The following is a 24,695-nucleotide window of genomic DNA, read 5'->3' as shown; positions in this document are numbered from 1 at the left end:
TATTGCTTTAAATCAGAAAGAGAGATAGGTACTGTTCTTCTTTTTTTTAATTCTATGCTATTATTCTCGGAAATGTTACGCGTGTTTTATTGGAAAAATTTTAATTAGAAGGAATTTTTTCATTATTGTACTATATACATAACATATTAATTTATATGTTATTAATAAGTTAATAATTACGTTTTAATAACAATAATAATTAAACACATATTTTAACATTCAATAGCAATTTTCTCTGTTTTTTTAAATAGAAAGAGATTAGTTGAAAAGCACTAATATAATGGATTAATTTAAAAAATTAATCTATTCAAGTCTTAGCAAATGGAAAGTCATATGATTGACCATTATTCAAACAAATAAATGTACGTGGAAAATCATTGAATTATCAAGCAATGCAATTTATATATTAATGATCTATTGTATATTTGTTGCAACACTTCTATATTATTTAAAAGAAGGCGAGAGCTCTCCTACATTTATTAATTATTTCATTTTACTCGGACCGGGCATTTAGCGCGAGTCAGATTACCGCCACATAAACTACTAAAGTTACTTTCTTCCTTATTTATAAATATCTATTAGATGGAAATGGAATATCAAATTAAACTCGTTAGTTTTGCTGTTACCTGATATCAAAGATGTATCTAAAAATAACACGGGAAAGAATTGCCGAACCGAGGATGAGGAATGTGATAAGAAACCGCATATATCCTTCCCTCTTCTCCGGTTACTTTTATTTGCCATTCAATAACAGTAGCCGTGAGGAAATAGCCGTGGCATACAATACATTGTAAGAACTTTTCTACTTTGGGGTAAACAATCCGGGTACAAAGGGGGCAGATTGAGACGTAACCTTATTGACAAAATGAAAGATTGTAAAGCGAATTACGTCAATTTACGAGGAATACTTTTTATTGTCCTCGCTGCAAGAGAGGAAGACATGATTTGCTGAATGGCAACTATTTCAATCTCCCAATTAAAACCCTCTCTCTATATAAATAATTCAAAAAATATTTTTCAATATATTTATATTAATATTTATGTCGCAATATGCATTGCGTTTACCTATACATGAACGGCTTCTAGTGGCTGTAATTACCTATGAAAATGTAACATCTGCACAAGCGCGAAACTTCTCGATAATGAAGTTAACCGAAATTATGCGAGGATTCGTTCATAATTATATTCTGAATATGATAATGGAACATCCCACTTGTTGCCGTTATTTTATTACCTAACATTTTCCGTTACATGCAAATATATATCAAAAATGTGCGTCTCGCACGTCATAATGCGCGAATAGGGCGATTTGTATAACGAAATATTTATAATATATTTGAATAGTATTTAAAAATACATTAAGTTTGGGTAATACATTTTTTGCAGTTAAAAAAGAGAAATATTAAAGAATTTACGATAACGTTATACATAACGACAAATATATATTCCGAATAACATTTATCCACTTTTTTTAAATGTACGAAGAAGATTAAAATTCATGTTTTGATTTGCAAAAGGAAAACATCAGTTTGTTACGATAAATCATTAATTTAGAATGCGTAAACATTCAGATATTTAGAAAAAAATATAGAAGAGCTAAGTTATACGCACGCATGTCTTTCTCTCTTTAAAGAAATTCGATAAAATCTTAAACAAATATTTAGACAAGAAAAAAAGATACGTAGAAGAATATTTATATATTACGAAAATTAAATATGAACGAAATCTAAAAGACAATTCAGGATCGATCAACAAGAGAATTAGAACTTGAATATATATTATGCGTACACATAGGTAAACAAAGGAATAAGAGAAGAGTCTTAAACCTTGAATTAAGAGAAGAATCTTAAACACCATTTGTAAACGTTAATTGACCGTTAATTCAATGAATGCCGAACGATAATCCAATGGTTCACTTAACGCCATGCCACCGAATATATCGTCGAAACCGCTACTCGCCGCGTTCTATCGTGAAATTCCGCCCTAAAGTAATTAAACAGCCGCGTGAGCCGTGTCATCGAAGCGCAACTTTATCGTCCTACCCGTCGTCCTGCCCAACACCATTTCTGCCATTAGCACTTCCATCGTCCTGGATCTCCTTTTGGAGCTCTTGACACTGTAGCGCTCATACCAACAACAACATATAAGTTTCTGTGCTTTCAATATCGGACTTTGAGATGATTCGTCAAATCTAAGTCGCACATGAAAAAGATATATAGCTTTAACGTTTCCGTTTTAGAACTTCTGTCTTTAAATAAATAAAAAATGAGAGGCAATTCAATTTTTTTTATTTTTCACATTACGTCTTTCACAGCTAAATAATCAATGGAAAATAATTTGCTATTACCTTAAAACAATTAATTTAATTTAATTTGTAATATTATTTCTTTACATTTGATTTCAAGAAATGTAAATAATTGAGGTCTATAAAACCTGCAAAATAGCCAAACATATATGGCAAGTGATAAAAAAAATGGATGCCTTTCCTCTTATTATATCTGGAAGAGTTACTTTATTCTCGCAGTGGAATAACTAGTCGACTAAACCGACATCTCACCGTGCTTCGTAAAATTTGCCAAATTATAAAAATGACATAAATATCAATATTCGTATTTAGATGTAAAATAATGTATTTTTTAATTAATTTTGGAATACAGATTCTCACGGCGAAATAACTTTTTACAACATTTACTACATTATCTTAAAAATTCGCTATATATTAATACATATTAAATAGGCAATAATATTTTTAAAAATCAGTATATGAATTTATTTTTTGAAATTGCAAAATCTGTTTTACTGATTTCTGAAAAATATAAAACAAATGTTTTTTTTGTTTGATGTATTTAAATACGATTCAGGAATTATAATGAACTGAAAAGAGACAAAGGATTTATTAAGAAAATAAAAACATCAAAAAGAGACTTAATTCAAGTACAGTCGGGAACTGTGTGGGTTGCCGTCAAAAGAGATATATCATTCGGGAAGTACAAAGCACATAATTAAAAATTAAAGAAATTCATTCTCGCTTAGACGAAGAGATAAATAATTGTTATATTTTATACTTACAGCAAATAATAGCAAATTTCTTTTTAGCAGCATTTTAACACTATAATAGTATAATTGATAACACTAACGATACAATACGGAAAGAAAAATATACGAATGGAAATGAATTCGCCCAAGGAGCTCATCGAAAGTTCAAGTTCTATTTCAGTCGTCGTTTTGTTGAGACAATTCGGAAACAGGTAGCGCATTCCAATCGAACGCAAATGCAACTTACATATGTACGTGCAACCGCCACACGTGCGTGTCTGGCGTTTGTACGACGAGGAGGAAAAAAGAGCGTAAAAACGTTGCGCCCGACGTTTAGCGACCTGCGAGCACGATGCGAGCGTCAGATTAAAAGCGGAATTAATTAACTTGCGTACGTGCATGTGTAAGTCCGTTCGATGTGCGGGCGCCCCCGTCGACGCTCTATTCGCATCCATGCCGCACCTGCTGTTGCACTGGTTGATCGCAACGGACAAAGGAGATTGATCATCCGTTTCATTCGATTTCGCGGCGAGACTGCGCGCGAGTTTCCTTTTATTGGATTACAAATCGAAAAAGAAAAAAAAAATTGCTACCCGTACGCGAACGGGACGCGGCCCACGTCCGGTGAGTGTGCCTGTAGTAAATGCTTTGTAACGTAATGTATCCCGGATGAACTTTAACTCAGAGACCCCGTCTTTTGAATTTGAAATTATCTTTTTGAAAACCTCTCTATTCGAAAAGCAAAATTTTCGAAAGGTCGTGAAACGATAAATAAACAGTAAAAGCATACTCGATGGTTTCATTAATTTATTTCGTTAACTTTTAAAGAAGTTTTATACTCTCTCTGGAAGCTTGATTATTATTCATTTTATTTAGTTATTTAATGTCAAGGAAATTAATGCTGAAATTTTTAAAGAAGTTTCATACACTCTCTCTGAAAGTTTGATTATTATTTATTTTATTTTATTGGAGTTTAGTCATGTAGTGCTAAGGAAATTAATGCTAAAGTTTTGAGTGAGAAAATATTGATACTCTAAATTGTGATTATATAGAAAAATTCAAAATGTAAAACGTTGGAATAAATTGAGACGCTGATCCTTTGCTTTTTTAAATTTAAGATTAAAGAAAGAAATTGTTCTCATATAAATAAACACGAATAGCACACATGTGCAAATATTTATTTTACTTTATTAAAATTGAATGCAAAATGCTGTATTAAAATTTTTAATTACTCGTTACGTTCTCTCCTAAAACTCGCTAATTTAATTTTTAAAAAATGTGAATTTTGTGCTTGTACATGTCTAGGCTCTTTCACGAATTTGAATTCTGCGTCAGGATGTACCTAATGACTGACGATGCGTTAATGTAACTTTGCAAATATTGCAGGAACATTTACGCGTGAAAGCACGTCGGCAGCATTTCGATACGTTTCGAGAGCCATGCACTCGGATATTCATGGTATTCGACTCGAAGCAGAAGCCCAACTCGGTAAACGCGGCGCGAACGGATCGATAGACGCAATCAAATTGTGTGACGAGAACTGTTGCGTCCGCGTCTATTTGTCTCAGCCACACTTCTATTCCATGCGACTATAGCCTTTTGCTGATTTCTTTCTTGAAGTATCGCTGCTTGAAAATATCACGATGCTTCGAGCTTCTTTTGCAGCAGCGCAAAACTGCCTTTATCGAATTTAAGAATTTAAATAGAGCGGAAATATAAATTGCAGCAAAATATTGCATTTTCCTAATAAAATATCTCCTACGATTCAAATTTTAATCTAATCTGCACATTCGGACAATCTGCGTGAAGGCTTCCTTCGCGCAGAAAAGCATCTTTGATCAATACGAAAAATTGTATTGAAAACTTATTGCAATATTTCATTTTAATTGCATAAAAGTCTAAAATATTGTAAATGTTAAAAATTTTGGAAATACAAAAAGTAATCAATTTTAAATTATGTTTTAAGTAAAATATTTGAAATATATATAAAATGGAAATAAATAAAATGTAATTTTATGTTTTATGCGCGATAAGACATATAAAAGTAGAAAAATAATATAAAAATATAATGACGTAATATACACAATATTTTTGATATTAAATATTGTGATTTATATATAATAATTTCAATTATCTTTAATTTATTATGTTTTCCAAAGCTTGCTGTAATTGATTTCTAATGAAATTACTCTTATTATAATTATTATCATTATTATATTACGTTATTTATACATAAAACATAAAATTACTTCAGATATTAAAATGTCATATGAATCACCTTTGCACGCTATCTTTTCATTTCAATCGCGACCGAATTATTAGCGATAATTAATATTTTTTCGTTAATCATGCAAATATATTTATTAATTCATTATTGAATTAAAAACTTCAGTTGTGAAATACAATTATGAAATGAGTTAATTTTAAGGCTCCTATTCTATAACTTTTAACGATATCGTTACATTGCTATTGCACAATTTTTTTTGCCGTATAATATAAAATCCTGCTCAACGACAATATAACGTTACTGTCATTAAAAGTTACAGAATAGGTTTCTAAAATTATTCAATTTTAATCTGAGCGGTTATGAATCAAAGTGATTATCCAATATCAGCCATTTTCGACGCAAGTAATGACTTTATTGTTCTCGAAAGAGATGAAACAGGGGATGTGTGTGTTGCAAATATGTGTAGGGAGGATTGCGTACTTGAAATTTACACGGGGCTGCCACCGACGACGGCGTAGGAAGTTAAATCACGTCTGCGATTTAACGACGACGTTAGACTCCGTTTCTTCAAGCGTGAAATCTAAATGTTTATACGATGACATTGCCGCCGAGGTAGGGAATAGGCGGCCACCTTCCACGACACATGTATATGTAATATATTCGGCAGAAATTGCGATTGCCCGGTCGGCGCCCTTCGTAAACGTGTAAACGAGCGGCGCGCGGGTGCAATGGCGAGACACGCTCACGGATAGTGCGCGTGTTCTCCGTTTGTATAATTACGAGTTACGAGCGTGCTAATGTTGAATCTCGCAAGAATCGTAGGAGGAAATCGTGTTCTCCCGCAGCGACGAGCGTACCTCGCAACAGAGGCTCGTTCAGAAAAAGAGTATAAAAGAGACGTCTCTTTTATCTCTTCTACTGAGTTCAACTGTAACACGTCAAACACAGGTAACGATATTATTCCCGTACGGATACTAAATGGCAATTATTTCATCAAACAAAAAGGAAATGCTATTTTTTTAAAGGCAAAGAGTGTTTTTTTAATTTTTATTTTGAGAATTATATGCGAATTAGAAGCAATCTCCTCTGCAGCAAAATCATACTCTTTCTGTCTTCATGATAAAATGTTTATAGTGTTTCTTAGAATTTTTCACATAATCTATTAGAATGTTTACATCAATTTTAAAATTTGTCACAATTTCTCAGATTTATTATATGAGTTGGAATGATTTTTTAGAAATGCTGGCAGAGTCTGCATCCTTTCCTAGAATTCTTTATACCTATATGTAAATTCTGAAATCTTCTAAGAAATCTCATTCTGTTATGTCCAAAGAAAACATATAAAAATGAAGAAATTTAAGATATTTTTTTTAACTCTATAAGTTTAAAATATGAAAAATTCTTACAAATATTATGAAATGTTACGGAGATTTTTTTCGTCATACTCCACGAAAATTCTCTTCTCTATAGTTTGTGTCTAGATTCATTAGCTTCTCTTTGCAACTTTCACTTCCAATTTTTCTCGTGACGTAATGGAACATTTGGAAGGACTATCGAAGGAGCGACATAACGCGACATAAAAAGAACGGCAGCAAATGATTACTTGTGTTTGAAAAGGAGTTATTTTCTTGTTGAACTGTATAAATCAATAAATCCTAGACGGCATGCATGGCCTTGTAATTTACGCAGTCAAGAAACTCTATAGGTTATTGTCAAATATAAAAGGATAAAAAAGGGGTTTGATTTCGTGTTTGTTATTACACTGCACAGCAAACAGTAAAGTTAATTGCTCACAGCAAAGAAGCTCTCAATTGAAATTATAAAACGCCTTCCTTGAATATTGCAGTCATTCATCAGAGGAGAAGGAAAGCGGAGACGTGCGATTTCTTCGCGCCCGAAAGAAAGGGCGTCAGATTGAAAGGCCAACCTTAGAAAAAGTGTACGCGAACGTGTAATTATGCACAATTGGCTCGAACCAATCAATTCTTATTCGCGATACTGAATTACGCGACAAATCGGTGTACAAAAAGAGAAAATTCCTCCTCTTCTTGATATTGAATTAATTACGTATAAGAAACTAAATTGGTAGCGGTAGTAATAAACTAAATTCTACGAAATTTGATATTAAAAAGCGGAAGCAGCACGTGCGATATCAGCTTACGATTAGTTAAAATGTAGAAGCGTAAGATTTTCTTAGTTGAGATAACCGAATAGCGTTAATCCAAAGTTAAAGTTGTAGCGAGTTGCAACGAGTTTCTTAATTAGCGTGACTTACCGCGTTGTGTATCGCTCTTACCCATTCACATTTCTGTGTTACCATTCAATATTGTGAATGTGATTTAATAATTTTTAATATACTTAAAACTGCAAGGCATAAGCAGAGAAGACAGACGAGTATAGAAGGACGGATCTCTATATATCAAAATGTCTTCTCTGGCATAAGTGCGATTTTAATACCGATGAAACGACGACGGTGCTTCAAAAAAGGATCACTTGAAGTTGGGCATCGTTTATATATTTGATCGTACAGAGATTAACAAATGGCAGTAATATGGGTATCTTATTACCTACTGCAGTTTATACAACAATTAATTAGTTCGGTATATCGAACCAGATAAGAGTCTAAACAATGTTTCAAGATTTAATATATAAGTATGGATTACAAATCTATTTGTCGTACTTCAGATCAGCTCAAAATATGAATCGATTCTGAGCTCTGTCCTTCTAGTAAGAAAAACAATACTTATATATTGAAAACGAAATAGTTGTATTAAATATTAGAAAAACACTCGTATCTTCCGGGACTGCTTTCGTCGCGTTCGTTTTAAGTATCCCCGCAAAGATCAGCAGTCGCTTCAGCGCTATGGAGTATACATGAGTACTTAAAAATAAATTTGGCTGGTTAATTCCAGTTACTTTATACATGTAAAGTTATTAGGCAGTGTTAGATTTGCCGTCAGTCCTATTTCCATCTATAACGCGTAACGTAAAAGTTTTAGACGGCAGTTTACGATTTATATGGAATATACTTTCTCGTGTATACTTCCCGACCGAGACTCTAGATCGTATTCGTATTGTCGTACCACGGCGGCATCCATCTGGACGGCGTTTTGGGCCTTCCTCGCGAGACCGGTACCGGGACGTCGACGCTTCTGTCGGTACGCCTTCGGCGATCGCTGCTTCTGCCCGATACGCTCTTCGAGGCGTTATCCAGGATCACGAACGGTTGGTCGTTCGCGCGACGGTCCTGCCTGGTTCGGCCGAAGCTGGGCGAGTACGGCCTGGCGACCGCGTGGTCCTGAATCGCTGCACGGTCGGCCGACGGGCTGCGTACTCTTCCGGAAGACTGCCCGAGTCGACCGAATCCGCGCCGCTCGTTGTCGACGTCGCAGACGTGCAAACGATACGTCGGACTGGGAGATCGAGTTCTTGCGATCGCGCGATCCGCCAGCTCCAACTGCGTCGGCCTCGGCGCCGCCGCAGCCTGATGGGCTTGGGACAACCTGGAGCTCCTGGATTTCCGCGATTGCGAAAAGTTTTTAGAAAGCAAAAAGTGCTCTCTAAATCTGAATCAGTGAATAGTCACTGACTATCAATGGTTATTCATTGAATACATCAGTTCTAAGTATGTCTCTGATAATCAGCTGAAATTCAGCTTCATTGTCTCTCGGAAATTATACTAATAAAGAATTGAATAATCGTTGACAAATCATTGATTTTGGATTTCGTTGTTCTCGCTAATTGCACAGCGGATTCGGCTGTGTTTCACTTATTCATTAGTGATGCAGGGCGTTACTGATTCAATCAGTGACTTTTCCACTGATTCAGATTTAGAGAGTGAAAAATTTTCAAAATTCGATATCAATTTGATCTTAAATGTTTTTATATTTCCAAATTTCCATCTAAAGACAATTTTTTTACTTTAGTCAAGCAATTTATATTCGTCTCGAATTGCGACTTGAGTGAGTTTTTCTTTTCGTTTTTCTCAGACATCGACAAATTTAAACGTACCTTCTGCTGGCGGGCGGCGGTTTCCCGATGACGTTCTCCTCGTGGAGCCGCGTGTCCAGCACGCAAAAGGCGTCCTGTCCCTGCGCGACGGCAGTTTTCTCGCCAGTATTCGACCAGTAATGTTCCTTCCTTGTACTCGGGCTATAACGATCGCTCCGGCCGTGAGTGGTTCTAAGATCGTCGCAACTCTGACGATCGTATCTCGCGCAATAAACGTTCCTATACTCCGGTTGGAGGTCGAGATTACCCTCCAGTCGCAGATTGGCTGGCATCTTCAGCGTCTCGACCCTCGGCACGTATCCGTAGGGAACATACTGGGATCTCACCTCGCTGGTGGGGTCGTACTCGAACGCACGGCACTCCTGGTGCATCGGTCTGCCGAAGCACGCGCTGTTGCGACCGGAGGAGGACACTCCCGTCGGTCGCAACATCGTCGGCGGTTTACGGTAAACGGGACGGTCCCGGGGATAGTCGAGATACTTGGACTGATACTCTGGATCTTGATCGATCTTTATGGGAAACTTGGAGCGCGATGGCGAGGTCATCTTTGATCCGTCGGCGCGACCTATCTCGACGTCCGGCTTCGCGATCTTCGGTCGTTCACGTGGAAAATCCTAACGATTATAACAATGATTTCAAACAAGGCCGATATATGCAATATATATAGGTATATATATATATATATATATATATATATATATATATATCAACAAATAATGAGGGAAAAAGAGCCAACAGCTGAGGCTAGATGTCGGTTGTAAGAAAGTCGGTTGTAGCTTTATTATCGAATAAAGATCAATTTAATAGAGATGTGATATTATTTCTGATTTAAATTATAATTGCGTTCTTAAAAATCGCCAGTAATTGGCGGGCTGTTTACGATAGTTGAAATTTATAAAAGATTTAAAAAGAGATTTAAGAATATCATTGGGCAACCTGCCATCTAACCTCGATCGTAGTTGGCTCTTTCTATATTTTACATATGTCTAATTTTAATATATAATTATGTACAGCTCTTAATAGATCGATTTCCAATTACCTTATATGCGTCACGATATTCGGGAATTTCGAGCGGCCGGCCATTTAGATCTTCCAATTTCGACACCAACATTTTCATCTCCTCATCTTTGCGCCGCTCCTCCTCTTGCTGTCTCATCCATCTCTCTTCTTCGTTATTGTCTTTAGCCCGTTCAGCCATTTCTTGTGCCTGTTTAACGCAAGGATGAGCGAAATTTTCGGTGCTCTCGGTGTTTTGGTAAAAGTCTCCGCCAGCTTTTAAATGCATTTGAGGTTTCTGTGGCTGCGCTTTATCTGTAATGTGCACTCCAAAGAGAAGGGAATGATGACAGGAAAGGGGAATAGCTCTAAAGAAAACTACTATGTTTTTCTAAAACACATTTTAGAAACGATTTTATTATATCGTTTAAAATTCTTTTTAATTCATAAAAATATTTTTTTGAAAGAATTTAAATTATTTATCATAATTTATCATTTGATGTACGATTGCTTTTAAATTTAATGCTGTTACCTTTAACGGTATAATCCCTGAACACGTCGGTATATTCCGGCACGAAGTAGGTATCCCCCTCGAGCTTCAGATTCGTGCTCCGCCTCAACAACTCCGGTCTTCGCGCCCCCACGAACGGGACGTACTTGTCCTGATTTTCCGTCGCCGTCTCCAGCTCACCCTCCATCTTCAGGTGAGTGGGTACACGCATGAGCTCCGGCCGGCTAACGTTGAGCCACTCGATAAATTTCTCGCACTTCTCCGTCATGGTGTCCAAATCGCCTTCCATTTTTAGGGATGTAGGTCGACGTATGAGCTCGGCACGGTGCTGGCCCTCGTAAGGCACGTACGCAGAATACGTTTCCGTTTCGGGGTAAAAGTCACCGCCGCACTTCAAGCTGGTACCTCTTTTCGTGATGCAATAATGATGATGGATGATGGTTAAATTAATAGCGACGATAAAAATGCGTCGATTATAACGATTTGAAATAATCTCTGCAATTTACATTGTGCTTCAAGCTCTTTGATGATTTATATTAATGTCTGATTCTTATATAAATTGATTAAATACGAAAGTTTGAATTACTCAATGAACGAAATTATATTTTGAGATTTAATCTTAAATAAGGTTTGCGTATGTATTTTGCATTGTCATAAAGAATCTAATCATTTGCTTCGATTGACACACATCGGCAAAAAGTAATCTATTACGTAGTCATTTATCATTTGCGAAATAAATCGCGATACTTTGAAATATACGTTGCTATTTTATTAAATGTCTCGGATATCCAACAAAGAGTTGCAAGAAAGCAAAGAGCTTATTCCGTTGCCAATTTAGTTGCATGACAGTCAGTTTCATGCTTCTTCGATTTGCGTAAACTCGCGTGTTTCGGAACAGTTCGATACGATAAGTTTACGGATTCATGACGGGAAAGAAGTCTTCGTGAAATTAACTAAACGAATGGCCAAATTACAATTGGATATCAATCTACGTTAATGTATAATTTCTTGGTATTGCCTTCTTAATTTTACGATCTATATTTTACTAGAATGATACGTATTTTTACTAATACATTATTAATATACTAATATATTTAATTATAATAATTATTTTATTTTCCATTCATTATTTATAATTTCATAAATATATATTTAATAAATATATACGCGATTTCACAATTATACTACTTATGCAATTTATATCAGCAACCATTAAGTTTTACCTTCTGAACGAAGGACGTCTGAATGAATTGTCGAATTGCGGAACTCCCGTCTCCATCACTGTGTCTCCGTGAACCGCTTGGGAAGGAACGCTCTCCTTTTTTTCAGATAAATCCTCGACTGGCTCTTCTTCGTCTTCCTGCTCTTTAAGGTCCATGCAATACGAAGATTGCGCATTTTCGGGAGTTCCATCTACACGTAAATAATCTTCAGGCCAGAAATTCTCCTATTACATAAGTATATATTTGAACGTAAGTTAATGTACGATATGAAGAATATTAAAAAAGATAGTTTCACGAATGCAATTCCACAAAAATCTACATCTTATGTGAATACCTTAAAGAGCTCTTTAACATTTGCACCGAATGCGCGCCGATATTCAGAACCAGAGTACTGAACTGCCGATTCCGGCTGGGACTGTAAATTGTCCTTCGGTTGGTCCTGCACGCGTTTCCTCCGATAGCGGGCCAGCTCGTCGACCGTCAGTTCCCCGAGGAACGGCCATCTCTCCTTGGTCTTGCTCTTACGGCCTTTCCCCTTGCCCTTACCGTGCGCTACCTCGGAATCCGAGGACGACTTGCCGACGCCGCGAGTGGAGGATCTTTGCCTAATCGTAGTCGATCGGAAAGAGACACCGTTTAACAGTCATTTTACATATATTTGTAAATATCATTTTTATTATATAATATTATCTATTTTAATCGGTTTGCCATTAAAAGGAATTATTTGCAAAGTTCTTTTTTTTTTTAAATTTCTTGTAAAACTTTGCTAATTTGTATCGTCGGGTTCACAAGTTCGGGGCAAACAGGAGGATTCGCGATATGACGTGGATGGACAGCCTGAGCTTACTGAAGAAGATGACGAGGAGCCGAAGTTACCGAAGTCGCGGATTAGGGATATAGAAGGGCGAGCCGGCAGCAGCGGCGGGGGCGGGCGCGAGGGGGGTGACGAGGAACAGGAAGAGAGTGGTACGATGGTACCGTACATGCCGTTACAACGGCTCTCCCAGACGCGACGAATCGATCTGCAAAATGCGCGGAGCTTGAAAAATAAATCTCATCCTGGCCTAATGGCTCGCGCGCACGTCAGTCCTCGCGAATTCATGTCGACAATAAACATGATATCCAAGATGTCTCCGAAATATGTCGTAGTTTAGACTACTATCGAAATCGTGGAAAAGAAATTCTAGAAGCTAGATGAATCTGTTTCTTGAAATAAATTTTGATTTCTTATTAAAATAGCGTTCTGGAAAAACGCGAGGAGTGATAATGCGATCTTCATAATTAATAAATAAATTATTTATCAATCTGTTTTAATTAGAAATATCTATTATCTTCTCTATGTTATTTATAAACTGGTGAAGAATTCAATTGAGTAAATATATTTTTTAGATATTCTTATTTAACATATTTTTATCATTATAAAGTACATTTGCTCGAAAGAAGTTTGACATTTGAAAGATATCTTTATCTGGCGCCACTTTAACACTGCGATATCTGTTTTATCTTATTGTAGGTTGTTTTGAAATATATTTCGCGCGAATAAATTATATATCTAATATTTATTTATAAAAAGTATATAGGTATACGGAAATTGAAGTATTGATGTAACAATCCCCCCTCTCTTTTTCCGCCCATATTGTCCTGAGGGAGTGTTAGATCTAACGTGGTAGCGTGGCTGAACGGTCTAAAAAGCTACAGTTCAAGGTATCGGTCTCTTCGGAGATGTATTTTGCTTTTAGGCCCGGTTTCACAATTCTCGGTTAGCTCTCTTTAACCGAAGTTCAACTCGTTTTATCTTTTTCTAATCTAAGAATTAGAGAGAGATAAACAATAAATTAAACCGAGACTAAAGTTACTCTTACATTTGTGGAACTGGGTCTTGGAAGCTAAAGGAATTTTGATAATTATATCGCACGTCCTACAAAGATTTTTTTCCCCCTTCGATTTACAGCCTTCCGCATCGGAAATTTGATAACGCGAATCAACGATTCGAATCTGACAGCTTGTTTGACCGCCGTTTTATTCGGCGCGAATTGTATCGCGTATTCTTTTTTTTTTCTTTGTTCTTTCTCTCCCTCGCAGCTCGCGCTCGTCGATTTACTTCCCCCGGGTCGATTCGTAATGCCGAGGTTTCGTTTTGCACGACCCAATGGCCCCGATTTTAACGGACCCTACCCTATCCCCCACGCGGACTTTCTTCGCACGACAAATCTGTGTATATCGCGCGGCTAAATTAATGTCCGCGCCACGTGGCCCATGCACGCACTGGCCCGACACGCGACCCCCAGGTACGTACGACCGCCCCGGGTATATTCGTCGGCCGGTCAGTTGTTCTGCGGTCGCGACGCGTGATTCAATCTGAACGCATTTTACAGAGCCACCACAGTCGGCGGGCCGGCACGCGAGCTTTCTTCCCCCGTGGAAGGAATCCAGGCCGTGGCCATCAAAAGTCTCACCTATCTCTCGTCTCTGATCGCCACGCTCCTCGGATCGGTAACCCTCCAATTAGATGCGCGAGCGAGTCGAATTAAATATTTTATTTGTTCGGCGATACTTTAATCCTTATCCATTGTATATTTATTCTTCATGTAGTCCCGCGAAAAGAGTGCCGCATGACTCGTACGTATACTTGATTCGAGGCGTCTTTTTACCGCATTACTTTGTAAAATTAATGCAGCAAACGACATCCATCCCGTTTAAGCTGTTAAGATTGTCTATAGGCGTGATCTAACGATCGGGGGTAAATGGGATTAAATGGCGATGATCATTTAGTTGAAAGCACACCTGCGAGGTGCCCGCCACTTATCAAATTGAAAGATTCTCGAAAGTATCGCGCGTATAGACGGGAAATTAAATTAATGATATCGATGATCATAAATAATCTTCAATATTGAATAATAGATTATTTAGTAGCGGCCATATGCGGCTATTATGTTATACCCCATGTGTTACATAGAGCACGTGATAAGGGCACATAAGCGCCCTGATTGGCGTCTTGGATACGCATAGTAAATGCGCTTATACATATGTATTAGCGCAGCGTGCGCTAATATACGGTTTAATATAACACACACACACGTTTTCATTATTTAAAAAAATATATTTTATCTTATCATATATTGTATCATGTAATATCTGCATATTACTATAATTGCAGTAGTAATTTATTTATTTATATCTTTCGCTTTTACTTGAACGGATATCTTTATAGAAGAAAATTATTTACGAGCAAAAAATATTATCAATCAATTAAAGTAATAAATGATTGTTTTTAAGAACAAATTGTTAGATGTAACTACCTATCTCTATTATCTTACAATTAATACAGAAAATTGCGGAAAAAGAAAGCATTGGTGGAAACCAATGCTTTCTGAAATGAAATTACGAGACTGTTTATTTTAAACCGCGTATTATTTTTCACATAAATAAACAACGGACTTCATTTGATTGAGAAAAATAATAAATAAATAAATTGTGAAAAAGGGTAATTTGATATTATTTTTGATATAAATATCGGCGTTTTGATTGGACTAACGTCTTTATCTCGCGAATTCGAAGATTTAAATCTTTACGGAAACGGCAGTGCGAGCGAGCAAATCATTGTTCTACGAATCCGAGTTAAGGGTTTAATTAAACGGCGTAACGTGTACAGTTCGATCGGGTGGCAAGAAGCAGCGCGAAATGTTACCTTTTGCCGGGACGGTCGCTTTTGCCCTCGCCCATCGCATCGTCCTACCCAGCGGTTGCCCCGTCGAAGGATGCGAGGTGGTGACGGTCAAAAAGAGCGGGGGATGTATCGCCTCCGGGCTGGGTATTCGCGGTGATGAAATGAAGAAGAGGGAAAGGTGCGAAGGAAGATGTGTAAACCGAGCCAAGCCTTCCTTCTGGCGTGACTGGCTTTTCGGAGATGTTGATAAGAAGGTGAAGCCGGTGCGATACACCTGCGCAGTTGCGAGGGTTGATCCACCCCGCGCCGCGGTAGGGTGGATAGGTGGTTTTGAGACGCCGGCTTAGGTGAACCTGTCAAGAAGCGAGAGAAAGTTAAAATTCTGAGGTCAGAATTATAAAAGAGGGCTGCTTCGACATAAATCACTATGCCGCGGACGCAATGCGCGTATTTTATTGGAATTAGTTTTCAATCTTAAGGAAATTTATTATAAAAAATTAAAATTAATAAAGTATTAATTAAATATTGAATCTATTACGTCACATGTAAGAAGAATACTATTAAGAATAATTTCCAAATATTTAATTCGCCTTATCATATTTATTAATCTTGATGGATCTTATTTAGATTCGATAATTTAATTGAGCAACTCTCATAAATAAAATTATAAATATTATAAATTTTATCGATAATGTAAATTGATATTATAAATTTAATTTCATACATATATAAATATTAAAATGTGTCACATATATAAATATGTAATAACATATATATATTATAAATTTAGTTAATGCATATTTACATATGTATCAATTAATCATTATCATATCATAATCATTCATTCATTCATATTTATGTGTATCAATTAAAACGTATAAATATGTATTAATTAAATTTATAACATTATTACATTTAAGTTTTCAATATATATATACATATTATTACAATTTATATATATATATATATAATATATATATATATATAAAGATATAATAATAAATATATTAATAACAAATTTTATTTTAATTTCTTTTGATGCAAATTATTTTTAATTCTTTCTTTTAATGAAATTTGAGCGGTTAATTAAGTACTTGGTTTAGAAAGTATTATTAAATTTAATATAAATTAAAAAATGATTTATATTTATTCTGATAAAAAGGTATATAAATAAATCCATTAACAACTATTATTGGTTTCTCTGATGTTTTTTCTAAGAAGGAATACAATTGCAATTTTAGTAAATTAAGAATTGTGATCTTTTTAGATTAATTAAAACAATTCCATAAACTTAACATTACTTTATTTTCTTTATTTATTATAATCATATAATTTCAATTATGCTTTCAAAATATAAACAAATTTTTAGTGTATTGTATTAGAAAAAAAAGAATACTAATTATTTTATTAATTTCCTTAAATTCTTTTTGATCAAAATGAAGATAAATTTTATCTGAATCAGTAGCATATGTATTGAGGTCATGTATAATCTGTGTATTAATTGAGGTTGAAAAAGATTAAGTATGTTTATACAACACGAAAAAAAATTCAATCTCATCTCGAAAACCTCTCGAAGATACTTATTAATATTAATCAGAGATTAATTTTTTTAAAAATCCTTTAAACACGTCGCATTTCATGTCTTCATCGTCTTTGCTGTATTTCCGGCGGAACCGGAAATATGTATCAGATTGTGTACGAAACGCGTTACTCATTGGGTGATCGAGAACGATCGTAAACGCGGCTACGTAGTTCGGGATGCGCACGTCTCGCGAACGCGGAGTCGCTAACGTACGGATTCCCATCTCAGGAATGTGGATGCCAGCGGTCGCCACGATCGCGATCATCTGATCGCGGCTGTCAAACTCCCCGTCCCCGCACTCCCCGCCGTTTCCCGCTGCCGTGCGTGTGTCGCATCTGTTCCGACGTGGTTCGACGTCGGACTGTCGTAGTCGGACACGAGCGGGAGTGGAAATGTTCCGGGGAGACGTGCGCTCCTGAGTGTCGTGGCATCGCTCTCGGCTGCAAAATGCTCGCGAGGCGGTAGTAGTATATATCGGCGATAATGAACAAGAACATGAATTCACCGTCGAAGCTCACGGAGTTCGCTCCGTTGAGCCCCGAGGAGAGCCAGCCCGTCGTAGCCTCGCTCTTCTCCAAATTCTTCAGCTTCACCAGGAGTCAGTATTCGCAGTGTAGATCTATATTGCCTTTTTGACGCGTATAAATGTACAGTTTATCGGCCGTGTCATTACTACGCTGATTGAACATTAATGTTTTGTTTTTTTCAGTCATTATAGTAAACGAAAGCACTTTGTCAAGTATCTTATTCGAGAGCATATTATAATACATATGTGTTATTATAATAGCTCTCGAATAAGATACTTAGCTGGCAGTTAGTGCTTTCGTTTATTATAATGACCAAAAAAAAAAACCAGTCTCTCGTGCAACGAGTAAATAATTTCTAATCATTGTGATCGATATTTAGATAGCGCTAACGATTCCACGGTGTCCTCCAACAACGACGAGCGCAGCTCCTCCGACTCGGAGTCCTGGAAGCAGTCGGAGAGCACGGAGCAAACCCCCGACGACGATAGCGGTAGTATAATAAACTTTCCGCTGGACACCAGCGAGGGCCGTAGCCTACCAAACGTCCTGAAGCGCATCAGTAATATCGTAGCGTTAAAAAGTAACGTAAGTTTTCGAAGACGTTTCTATATACGAGTGCGTTTTATCTTACATGTGCTTTACACAAGAGTTCTTGCAATAACAAGTATTCGTATCGCCGCAGAATCTACGTTCGTACAAGGATTCGCAGTTGAGAAGCTACTGGATGCCAGATAGCGTGAGCAAACAGTGTTACGAGTGCGGCGAGAGATTTACGACGTTTCGGCGCAGGCATCACTGTCGCGTATGCGGACAGATCTTCTGCTCCAAGTGTTGCTCCGATCAGATACCGGGGAAAATCATGGGGTGCACTGGTATTAGAAATATTATAAATATTAATAATTTAGAGAAATAGGCTCGCTACCCAGACAGCAAAAATATTCGAAATAGATCATAGCGATATCCTAAAGATATCGCATATTCCAAATGTATCTTTAGGATATCCCTACAATATATTTTGGACACTTTTGCTAAGTGAGTAGAATATATTGAACCTATTAAAGTAGAGGCCGTATGCGAGCCAACTATTGTAAAAAAAATTATTACACCATCATCCGTGTTGGCTCGCATATACGGCCTTTACTTTAATATATTCGAAATACATGTATATTTATACAAATGTGTGTATCCACGCGCGTGTGTGTGTGTGTATATGTAATTCTCTACGTTATTGTTTCTTTTTGTGTTTTTTTTCAGGAGATCTTAGAGTTTGTACATATTGCTGTAAAGTAGTTCTTTCTTACTTGCAATCGTCGGACATGAGGAGCGACTTGTCGGCGGATTTGAAGGCCGTGCAGGAGGACCTTCAGGTGAAGTACGGAAATGACTCGCCGCTGTTAGCGCGGAAACACGCTAACGAAGCTATAGGCGACGAAACGTCGATATGTCGGAAGCCAAGCGTGGGATACATGGAGGAGAATTATGCGACTGAGCGGTACGTTAATCAATTAATCTACACGTATATTTATTTATATAGATACACACTTGTTTCTTACAATTTGCGTTTGTCTTTCACAGGTCGAGCGGTAGCTATTTAACGTCGCAGGAACGCTCCCTCGTGTTACAAAATTCGGCTTCTCTAAGGATGATCTGGGAGGAATTGTTCCGCTCCAGTCAAGCCATCCAGTTGCAGACCCATAGGATCCGACTGAAGAGCTATCACAATTGTTTCCTGGCGAACGAATTGGTGAATTGGATGATCGTGCAGAATAAAGCGGCAACTCGGTACGCCGATCCGACAGCATTGAATTGTTATATTTAATCGCCGACAATTCTACTTCGAACTAATTGTGACTTGCGCTTTTTTTTTAGCGTTCAGGCGACTGCGATCGGCCAAGCGTTGCTGGAAGCGGGTTTCATCGAATCGGTTGTACCTGATTACGTGTTCAGCGATTCGGCGATCATATTCAGACCGGTACCGTTGTCCTCCTTGCAGAACATAGACTTGTTGACGGAAAAACGGACGACTTGCGACGCGCAAGAACCGGCCTGGGTAAAAACCATTCCTCAGCATGATTCGGCTACGGGTAAGATTGAAATTTTCCCACGACGGGACGTGGCACGTTGCTCAACGACGTTCGCAATTTAACTTACAGATTCCGAGAGCGAGACCAGACCGATGAGCTCGCACTCGCAGACCTTCGGCCGTTTGCCGTCGTCCAGCTCGAGCTTTTATCTGGACTTGAATCTGGAGGCGTCCACCGTCACGTTAAAGAGACCGACCTCGGAGGATTTAACCGCGATCTCCGTCGACAGCAGCGACGGAATAATCGAGCAGAAGGAAATCAATCTCAAGTTGCACGACTGCAATCTCAAAATGTGTGACGATCTTTTAAGTGATACCCTACAAGTGCACGAGTTCAAGGAGAAAAACGGTTGGCACCGAGCGACTAATCTGAGAACAGCCTTCGGCGAATTAAGCGCGTACGAGTGTTTAACGTGAGTCTTTCTCAGTATATTTAGTAGTAATGATAATAACAGTAAACTAGAAAAGTAAAGGATATTTTTGTATCCTCTAGGTCTGCGTATACGGCGCATGAAGATTCTCTTATTAAGCAACTTCTTAGCAAGGAAGGCTTGTCACAAACGTGGTCGAATACGATTCTGTCTATCGCGCATCAGATAGTCGATCACGTTAGACCGGATCTGAATCACGACGCGGACAATCTGGACATCCGACAGTACGTGCAGTTTAAGAAGTGTCCCGGTGACAGCAGAGACGACTGCGAGATCGTGTCCGGGATAATTTGCAGTAAGAATATCGCTCACCGCGGTATGAACGCCATGATCGCTAATCCGAAAATCTTGCTGTTGCAATGCGGATTAATGTATCAGCGTGTGGAGGGCAAGCTGATAAGCCTGGAGCCTGTAATGCTGCAGGTACATTGTAAACTTTTATCATTCTCGCTCGATTAATCCTGATTGTGTCGTTTTTAAAATAATATTTTTAAAGCTATATTTTAATTTCCTGAACAAATTCCTAGGAGAACGAGTATCTGGGGCACACAGTGGCGAGAATCACCGCTCTGGGCCCGGATGTAGTGCTAATACATCGATCCGTGGCCCGATTGGCTCAGGACAGACTGAGGGAGTGCGGCGTGACATTGGTGCTGAATGTGAAGCTCAGCGTACTGAAGAGAGTCGCGCGATGCACGGGCGCCAGTATTGTAAACACCATAGACGCGCACATAAGCGCGAGATATATGCTTGGCACGTGCAAGAAATTCTATTTAAGAAATTTTCCGGATGAACGAAGTAAGTAATTCACATGTATATAAAACATATTTCATATAATATTATAATAACTTTAATTCTCTCATCTGCAACTTTTTCTTTTCTCTTTCAGGAGGTGTCAAGACGCTGATGTATTTCGAGGGCTGTGCAAATCCGCATTTAGGCGCGACGATCGTATTGCGAGGCGGCTCGCGGTCCGAATTAAAGAAGGTGAAAAACGTCACGGCGATGATGATCTTCGCGGCTTACTCGTGGCGCCTCGAAAAGTCATTCCTCATGGACGAGTTCGCTAAACCGCCGTCACCCAAGGACAACTCGTTTCTGGACGAAACGTCGCAAAAGGATTTCACGAATGGCGAGGAGATCGAGAAGCTCGAGAGCAGCGTTACCGACGAGCACGCGATCGACGCGAAGAAACCGTCAAAAATAAATCAAAGTCACGAAATTATTCCTAATAGTGAACAAAAATTACAAAATATCCAGACAAATAATTCAAGTATGCCTGTAAAGAATGAAAACGTTGACTCTGAGAACATTTTAAGTGCAAATTCTCTGAGAGAAGTTTCGTCGATGTTATCGGAGGATCCTTACGACACTTTAAAGTTGTTTAAGGCGAAATTAAAGCCATCTCTGCACGATTCGAAGAATGCCGCGCCAGTGTCCTGCGAGAGCGATACCGTTTCACACAACGACGATAAATCTAAAGATTTGAATACCTCGGGCACTGATTCCGATATCGCGGAGGTGTGTAACAACATCACAGAACTGTTCGCGAGCAAGGACGCGTGCGTCGAGCAGAAGACCGACGAGCTCGACAAGGCGAAGTTAAAAGACAGGATATCATCCGAAGAGAAGCGTATCTACGGGGAGTCCATAAGCGATCGGAGCGATCCGTTGCATCAGTATTTGAACGAGGACGACGAGGATGTGTTTAATCGCACGAGTCCGAGCGGTCAGCGTCTGAGCGTCGCCGATTTTCCGCTGTTCAACAAATTCAAGAAGGCGCTCGAGGACACGGTGCTGAGCGTGTCGCCGTATTTGAAATTCTCAATACCCTACCTGGAAACCGAACCCGGGCGGAACTGCGTGCTGAGAAGCTTCTTCCCGCGTGAGATCTACTACTCGGCGCAATTCTTGGACAACGTCAAGGAGACCAGGACGAACAGCGTGACCGCGAGCGAGCCGTTGGCGTCCGAGGGTCGCGAGTGGATGAACGTCAAGCTGAGGCCGCAGCATCCGTTCGTCCAGGCTCGTCTGACCACGGACGCCGACGGTCGCGACGTGCAGAGCCTGCTGGCGAACTTCCGCGCGTGCGGCAACAGACTTTATCCGACGCACAACGTGTTGCTGGACAGGACGATGTTGCAGCAGCAGCAGTCACCGGTCGCGTCGTTCGAGAGCAACGAGCAGCCGATGCCGTCCTGGCCGGATTGCCTGGACCCCAGCAGCCACCAACGCCTGTCCGTTCTGTTCTGCAGCTTCTCGCACACCGGCAACGACACGCCGGCGTTCTGCGTGAATCCCTGGGTGGTGAACATGACGATGTACGGCCAGAACGACATCGCGCTCGGCCGCTTCCTGGAGCGTTACTGCCTGACGACGGAGTACAGGTGCCCGGCGCAGAACTGCCGCGCGCAGATCGCCCAGCACGTCAGGCGCTTCGCGCACGACGGCGGCTGCCTGCACATCAGCCTCAGCGAGATGAGCTGCGAGCCGTTCGTGCAGGAGGACGCCGATCAGATCCTGATGTGGAGCAAATGCGTCAGGTGCAAGAGCGTGTCGCCGGTGGTGCCGATGTCGGGCGACACGTGGTGCCTGTCGTTCGCCAAGTACCTCGAGCTGCGCTTCTACGGCGGCGTCTACGCGAAGCGCGGCATGGACGCGTGCCAGCACTCCCTGCACCACGATCACTACCAGTACTTCACGCGCAGGAGCATGCTGGCGGTGTTCAAGTTCACCAAGATCTCGCAGTGGGAGATCTCGCTGCCGCCGCCGTTGATCAACATCATCTACGATTCGAAGCAGCACGCCAATCTGATCGAGGAGATGAAGAGCGTGACGTTGAAGGGCGACGAGGTGTTCACGGCGATACGGGAGAAGCTGACGAGTCTGCAGACGGACCTGGAAGGCCTGAACCTGGCGAAGCAGCAACTGGCCAAGGATCAGCAGTACTTCAGGAACAAGATCGAGGAGATCCAATTGAAGCTGACGTCGCCGACGCTCGAGAACAAGAAGCTGGAGGGCAAGACGTCCGAGAGGCAGGTGCAGAGTCTGATGTTCAGAATCGAGGACGGCATTGTGATACTCAAGCGGCTCATCGCGGAGGCCGTGTTCACGTGGAACAACAAACTGTCGGAGATCTCGGCCAAGAAGAAGGACGAGCGGCCGCGACGATTCACCGAACGGTCCATGACCGTCGGCAGCAACAGCATCGTCGAGAACGACGGGTACATAACCGAGGACACCGCGTCGGAGTCGCAGGTCGAGGACCTGAGTCCCATGTCGGCCGACTACAATGCCGTCGACGCGATCGCGGCGGCGCAGAGCGACCTCCAGGCGCCCGAGCCGATCGAGAATTCTGACAACGAACCGACAGCGGAATCCGCCAATAATCCCGACGACCCCGTCGCCACCGTTCAGGACTCGCCGAGGATGCATCAGAGATCGCACTCCGACGTTCTGCCGCTGTCCTCCGACGACACTCAGGATAAGAAGAAGAAGAAGAAGACGATCCTGTCGCAACTGCTGCCGTCCGTTTCCGTGAACCACACGATTACGAATCCTTTGGGACCGTTGGAGCACTACCTGTTGCCTCTCGGGTATGTTGATTCATATTCTCAATCATAGTGTGATAATCATAATTCATCGAGATTTTAAGGACAATAGGAATGGCAGAGTGAGATTGAATTATTTTTTCATAGAATATTGATATTGATATTCATTTTGAATATTTTCATAGAAGAAAAAAGAAACTCGGGTAATGAAAATTCTCTGTTGCAGGTCCGTGGTGCCCATAGTGGTCTACGAATCGGAGCTTTCGTCCATAATCGCGTACGCTCTGGATTCGCACGACTACAAGCACGCGTTGCAGGAGCTCTTGCGCACGACGAAGGGACCGGAATTGAACCCGAGTCCGCTGAGCAAACGCAAGTTTCCCGAAGGTAGGGACAGCTCCCTCGACCTGGCGCAATCGAGCGAGTTCAAGCGGCCGTCCGTGCTGTCGTTTTTCCGAGGCAACAGTCCCAATTCAGCCAGCAGTCCCATCGAATCCGACAAGAATGTGTCAAGCGCGGAAACGAGCGGTGGTGGTGGTGGTGGTGGTGGTGGTGGTGGTGGTGGTGGTGGTGGCGGCGGCGGCGGCGGCGGCGGTGGCGCCGTCGGTCCCGACGTCGACGACGACAAGAAGGCGACCACCAAGCAGCAGAACTACATCGAGGTGCAATTCAACGACTCCACGACCAATTTCTTCTGCCGGATATACTTCGCCGCGCAGTTCGCCGCGCTGAGGGAGAACGTCCTGCCCGGCGGCGAGGACGGCTTCACGAGAAGCCTGAGTCGAACCGTGCAGTGGACAGCCAGAGGCGGAAAGAGCGGCAGTGCCTTCTGTAAGAGCAGAGGTATGAT

General features: G+C 40.2%; 2 protein-coding genes across 2 annotated transcripts; one reads left to right on the top strand and one right to left on the bottom strand.

The window, feature by feature from the left end:
* Positions 1-7,844: 7,844 nt before the first annotated feature.
* On the bottom strand, positions 7,845-15,727 carry LOC105453787. The gene is made up of 7 exons (XM_011695988.1): positions 15,693-15,727; positions 12,339-12,609; positions 12,005-12,228; positions 10,803-11,188; positions 10,314-10,585; positions 9,275-9,888; positions 7,845-8,775 (listed from the first exon to the last, which is right to left on the bottom strand). The coding sequence occupies exons 1-7, from the start codon at positions 15,725-15,727 to the stop codon at positions 8,322-8,324; spliced, it is 2,256 nt and encodes a 751-aa protein (XP_011694290.1). The 3' UTR covers positions 7,845-8,321.
* A 1,849-nt stretch (positions 15,728-17,576) lies between these two features.
* Positions 17,577-24,680, top strand: LOC105453905 (1-phosphatidylinositol 3-phosphate 5-kinase-like). The gene is made up of 12 exons (XM_011696185.1): positions 17,577-17,851; positions 18,160-18,365; positions 18,463-18,652; positions 19,038-19,272; positions 19,356-19,562; positions 19,650-19,864; positions 19,934-20,276; positions 20,357-20,717; positions 20,822-21,092; positions 21,184-23,890; positions 24,072-24,391; positions 24,565-24,680. The coding sequence occupies exons 1-12, from the start codon at positions 17,737-17,739 to the stop codon at positions 24,678-24,680; spliced, it is 5,286 nt and encodes a 1,761-aa protein (XP_011694487.1). The 5' UTR covers positions 17,577-17,736.
* Positions 24,681-24,695: the final 15 nt, after the last annotated feature.

The sequence above is a fragment of the Wasmannia auropunctata genome, unplaced genomic scaffold (assembly GCF_000956235.1).
Source record: "Wasmannia auropunctata unplaced genomic scaffold, wasmannia.A_1.0 LD335994.1, whole genome shotgun sequence".
NCBI lineage: Eukaryota > Metazoa > Arthropoda > Insecta > Hymenoptera > Formicidae > Wasmannia > Wasmannia auropunctata.
The sequence above is the reverse complement of the archived record's forward strand: the minus strand, read 5'-3'. Positions and strand labels throughout refer to the sequence as shown.